At 27.5% G+C, this 6,228-nt stretch overlaps 1 protein-coding gene across 1 annotated transcript; it reads right to left on the reverse strand.

The window, feature by feature from the left end:
* Window positions 1-1,026: 1,026 nt before the first annotated feature.
* On the reverse strand, window positions 1,027-4,431 carry LOC106363517 (transcription factor ORG2-like). Its single transcript, XM_013803242.2, has 2 exons — window positions 2,229-4,431; window positions 1,027-1,473 (listed from the first exon to the last, which is right to left on the reverse strand). The coding sequence occupies exons 1-2, from the start codon at window positions 2,538-2,540 to the stop codon at window positions 1,027-1,029; spliced, it is 759 nt and encodes a 252-aa protein (XP_013658696.2). The 5' UTR covers window positions 2,541-4,431.
* Between the last annotated feature and the right edge of the window lie 1,797 nt (window positions 4,432-6,228).

Here is a 6,228-nt window from a genome sequence, read left to right on the forward strand (position 1 = left end):
AACAAGTGTCAAATTACTGTCAATTGCTCCTAAACACACGTCAGTTAAAAAAAAAAATCTTCTAAACACACTCTTAAGTCTTTTCTCATTTTCTTAGAGTTTCTACATCCCTAAATTTCTTAACTTGGAATTCTAAACTAATTAATATTAGTATTTTAATAATATTTAATTTAATTAACATAACACATACATGTGTAAAGAATTTTTGTAATGGGTATCAAAGATGGGTAAAGAGACATTTTCAAAAATACATTCATCATTAATAGGCAAAAGATTCTTATACTCTTACTATATATATATAATAAATAATTATTTAAATAAATAAAAATAAACAAACTTTTTGAATTTTTTCGAGTTTTTTTCTAAATTTGATAATTCTTTTTGTAACTATTTTTTTTTTTAAAAAAAAATTTAAGTATTTATTTATATATTTACTAGAACACTAAACTCCACATTCCAAAAACTCTATCCCACCCATCAACTCTAAAGCCTAAGTCTAGATTAGTTAACCATGAGGTTATAAATATCTTTTTCTCTCTTTAAAAGTAAGAGTAAAAGTGGTTATAGTAAACATTAAAATTGAGAGTAAAAGTGATATTATTTAAAATACTTTTATCCCTCTTTTTATTTTCCTATTTCACTTTTAGTAGTACTAAAAATTAGTAGTATTAATAATCGCTAAACCCTAAACCCAAATATTAAGATATTTTTGATTGATTTTATTTTTTAAAAGTGATATCCAACTTAGTGTATCTCAAGCAATTTTAAAAACTTTTATTGAGCATCTACCAATGAAAATGTTCTTATTACACCAAAAGTCATCTTCTGTTATCAAAAAATTATTTACATCAATTAAATCGAAGTGTAGATGAAAACTGAATTTTATTAGTAATAATCGATCATTGGCTTCGACCAAAAACAGTAACAACTCGACTACAAGTCTACAACACTTTAGTCAAGAATGACATATATCTATAGAAAAGAACGACACAAGAACAAATTATCACTTATCAAAAAAAGAACAAATTAACATTTAGACGAGTATCCAAATTTCTCATACAAGTACAAAATCCTTTGACTTAGCTCTTCGCAGATTAGCTTGTAATTATCAAACGTGTCCAATTGGAGATGCAAAGTGTAGAAGATTCGTTCTCCTTGAGAACTCAAAAATGAAACATCCACGATAAGAAACCCATCTTCTTCTAGTCCACTCAACACATTATATATGGAAAAATTATGAATCTTGGACGATGAGATTTGTACCATCACTTCGTTGTCTCTAAGCTTAGTCGCAAAAACAGTGGAAACATAACTAGCAATCACCTTTGGTTGCGGCTGAACGTAACGTTCTTTTTGAACCAATACTCGCACCAATAGGTCATCCTTCTTTTGTCTTAGCTTATTCGCTTGCTCTTTCAGCTCCGTTATGTACTGCACGCTCCGAGAAACCGTCTTAGGAATACTTAGCTTCTTCTGCAAGAAATAATAAGGCCAAAATAAATAAAAATTTTTGATAAGATATTAATATATTATGGTTCTAAATGATACCAAATATACAGACTAATTATATTGTTAGTCGGTTTTGAAATGAAACGTATTAATTCTGATGACATATCACAGATTCAATGACAGATCCATGTCTATAAAAAGAAAAATTTAAAACATTGGTTAGGGCAATATTTTTTATTTGTAAGACTTATTTAAGGGCATATATAGCAAAATATCATTTTACTGGTAATTTTATTTGATACGTTTCTCTAATTTGAACCTAAATTACAATAAATACTTTTGGAACTTCTATTTATAATAATTAATTTAATTTTAAAATAAGTTACTTCCAACTATATCTACATCTAAGACAAGATCTAAATTCTTTCATGTTCTTTTATTTATTTTGTTAATTTATGTATTGTGATTGAAAAATATTCTTGAACGTAGATGATTATTGATATATTTGGAATTAATTTCAACGTAGTCTATTACTTTGTTAAAAAAATAGAATAAATTTATATCAAAAACTAGACGTGTAACATTTTTTTTTTTGAAAAAAAGACGTGTAACATTTTATTTTGTTTTAAAAAAAAATTGTAAACTTTTCTTCAAAGATTTATTTCAAAACTTTGTATTGTTTTATTATAAAACATTTTTGTAAAATATAAAGTGATATGATTTTTATTTAGTCTAGGGTATTAAAATCCTTGTCACGACCCTGAGAGTAAGCTATTTACGAGCTCATCCGAGTCTGGAAGACATGAACGAAGAGATGAGAACAAAGAGTTGATCTTCTTGCGACGGTTACGCTCATTAGCATTGTGATTAAGCTTCTTCATCACGACCAAATTGTTGTCTATTCCGTTTCCCTCCGACGAAACAGAATCCACTAAGCTGGTCTGATGATGAACCACTCCATACATATTCGGTACCGGAAAATCAAGAAACGTGCCGTTGTTATGGTTATCTCTGACAATGTTGTAGCTCTCGTACACTCCCGTCGACTCCCGCCCAAAGTTTGGGAAAAATGTATGGCCCAATGCATGCATTTTTGCTTGATTAAAGACTAATGTTTAGATATTTTTTTCTCTTAAAGCTGTTTGGTTGGGATTATCCTGGTCCATATGTGTAATATTATTGGCCTGCCACATATATATAGATAGTAGGATTGACTGACCAAATAAAGAAATAAATATATGTTGTCAAATCAACGTTAACAAACTATGTAAATTATAACCATTTTTGAAGTGTTATACGACGTAATACGTACTATAGGGAACAATTGTAAGCATATACCACAATCAAGCATATACCCAATAAAACATATCATTGGTAAGGTGATATCTGTGGCAGGTACTTGTTGATTTCCTGAGCAGTTTGAAAAAATACCCTAAAACAAGTTGAATTTTCTAACGCAAATAATTCATTAGAAAAAAGGACATTCATTCTGATTCATTTGTGCGGGAAAAAAAATTGTTTCAATACTTATATATTTAATCCTTATGATCATTTAATTTGTATTCTGCAGTATGTTCTACAAATGGTTCAATAACATCTATATAGCTAATAAATGATGTTTCATCTAAAAATAAAATAAGAAAATTTTATTAATCTGCGCACAAAAGTTTGTCTTTTTTTTGATAACTTGTTTTAATCTTTTTTCTATGCTGATATAAAACAACCCATCAGTGATTTGTATAGAGGTTATTTATTCCATATTTTATAATTATTCAGCAATTATATAGAAATCCATGAAATTCAGAAATAAATAAAAACAATAAATACCTCTATGTTTTACATAAAAAGAAGAATTTCGTAAATTTACAATGAGGTAAATATATTTATTATTATTCTTCATAAAACAAAAGTTTTAAAACATAAAGGTATGAACAGCTTAGATACTATATTACACAGAGATGTATTCCACAAATTTACAGATTGTTTTCAGGTAGAAGAGCGTTATATAAATATATTACAAAAACCAACAATGTTTGTAATATTGTCACTAGGTGACCTTTTAAATCTTTTGATCATGACTTTGAGTTTATACTCACTTCATCATCAAATAAAGTATTATATAAAGATCTAGGAATAGTAACTTTACTATCACAAAAATACTTAATATATGTTTAAAAAGTTGACTTATATTTTGGTTAATAAGCTTTCTTATAAAGTTGACATTTTAATTGTGGGGTTATTTATTCATGTTCATGGATTTATATGTTGTTTTCATTAACATATTTTTAGATTTCTATCCCTTTCTCATGAATTTTAATAAAATTACCCTGCTTAATTATTGACTTGTATCTTAGGTCAATCAATTTATATAGAGGTTAAGTTAGATAATTTTAAAACAGATATATTTTTGCTAGATGGTTCTTTATTAAATTTACGTTGTTGTTGTGTTCATCAACTTAAATTTAATTTATTGACTTAATTACTTTTGGTAAACATATGCCATTTTATTTTTTTTTAACTAGATACAAATCCGCACTATGCGCGGACATCTTTTTGCCTAATCTTCATCAAAATTGTTTAACTGATATTCTATGATTTTCAAATTTGTAAATTATGTTTTCTGTTATATATTTTCCCTACTTATACAAAATTTATTTGTGTTATAATATGCATTGTACATGGTGTTAGTTTTTTTGTGGTTTGGCATGACCATTAATTGTGATATTATTTTCTAAAATTAAGGAGCTAATTTTGTTTAAATTTATAATTTAAATTATGTAAAATAATGTTTAAATATTTTTTAGTACTTAATAATTTTAACCAAAACAAATTTTATTTACTTACATTATTAATAATAGGCTTAGACTTATTTTTAACATTATATTTATCAAAGTGTATTATTGAACTTTACACTCTTAATTGTTCTCTAGATATTTCATATTAAAAATTAGGATTAAAATATGTAAAAAAAATTAATACGTCAATTTTATTGAATATATCACATTTTTATGGGTTTTGTTTATCTTACATTTTCAAAAAAAAAAAATATATATATATATATTAAAACACGTTGTCTGAGAAAAAAAAATTGATAAACTTTAAAAAGATCCATTAATTAGAAAACTAAATAATATTTTAATTTATGGATTAAGTCCAGTAATTAAATAACCTAATTTGTCCAATAAAGAAATTAAACTTAAAAGTATAGCAGTTTTTTTTTGGGATATTTTTTTCGATCTTTTGCCTTTTCGATAATCGTAAGATTGTTTGAACTCAGTCTCATGTTCTAAGTTTAAAATAAAAGTTACAATCTTATAAAATCTTGCACATACGTTCATGTAGGTATATTGGACAGATATCTAGTAAAAATGTAAATATCTAATTTTAAACAATTCTTATAGGATATTTTTGAATATATTCTAAAAGGATATATGTATATATTATTCTTTTTCATTAAATATATTAGCACATTAGACAGTTAAAGATGTTTTTTTAATGTTAGACATATTCAGTGCAAATATATTGAAAGAGTTTAAAAGATGATTATTCCAACTTTTGATTCAATATAATCACAAATTTAATATTGGCTAGACGACATTGACGTAGTATTAGACTAACTATATACACCATAAGATTTATTGCAATCATAAAACCATATTATGAACCGATTATGATATATTGCATAAAGGTGAAATACGAGAATATAACCTATTTGATCACTTAACTGTTATTGTTATGCTAAATTTAAATTTCAAAAATCTTCTTTAGTTGTGCTATTCTAAAAAATGGTTGGAATATTCTAATATGTCACGTGTAGGTTTACTGTGAATGCTATTTCGTAACCAAATTGTATTAATGTAAGAGTTGCATATCTAATCATATCTATTAATAAAAAAGTGATAGGTGATATACCAAAGATTTTACCTATTTAAACCATGCTATATAGGTGTTTTTAAATACTTATTAGTTGTTTTAGAGTCTTTTTAATATGATTTCAGGTTTTGGAGTGATTCGAAGGAAATTGGTGATTTTGGTGCATTTTGGAGATAAAGAGATAAAGACCCGTAGCTGACCATCGACCAGCTTAGCGATCAATGGGCGAAGGCAATAATCGATCGACACACATTCTGTGTTGTCGATCGATAGCGAAGCGCGCAGAAGTCAGATTGGGTTTCAGCCGACTTTAAACCCAAGTCTCATAAGAATTACCATATTACCCCTAACGAATTTTAACCTAATATTTATGTGCTCTGTCATTGTTCTGGGCAACACACGTTTTTTTACACTTTCTGATTTTCACAGAAAAATGCTTAGAGTCTAAGGGTTGGAGAGAAGATCAAAGAACTTCTTCAGAGATTTGTGATTGGAACTCCAGTTTTTCTACTATATTCTATCTATGCAGTTTTTATATCTTATTGTTATGAATTGTTTAACTATGTCTGAGTAGTTCTCTTTGTTAGATTTAGGGTTCAGATATTCATGAGAGATTAGCCCAAAATATAGAATTGCTAAGTGTTAGGATATGAATCAATTAAATTGTTCTTAATGCATGTGTTCTAAAGTAGCTAACTAGGACCTTGCCTATAGATAATAGGACGCAAGCGAAAGTTTGGTTCTCTGTCTGATTAGTTTAACTTGTGCTAGGATTACTAGAAACAAGTGGAAGCTAATTTAGTTAAACCTAATGAGCACGTCAAACCCGTGCGATAACGCTCCCTAGAAGGTTCATCGATCGACGGGCTGAAAGGTGTATCGATCGACACCCCGTTGTTGGAATCG

Source organism: Brassica napus, chromosome C8 (genome assembly GCF_020379485.1).
Source record: "Brassica napus cultivar Da-Ae chromosome C8, Da-Ae, whole genome shotgun sequence".
Classification (NCBI taxonomy): domain Eukaryota; kingdom Viridiplantae; phylum Streptophyta; class Magnoliopsida; order Brassicales; family Brassicaceae; genus Brassica; species Brassica napus.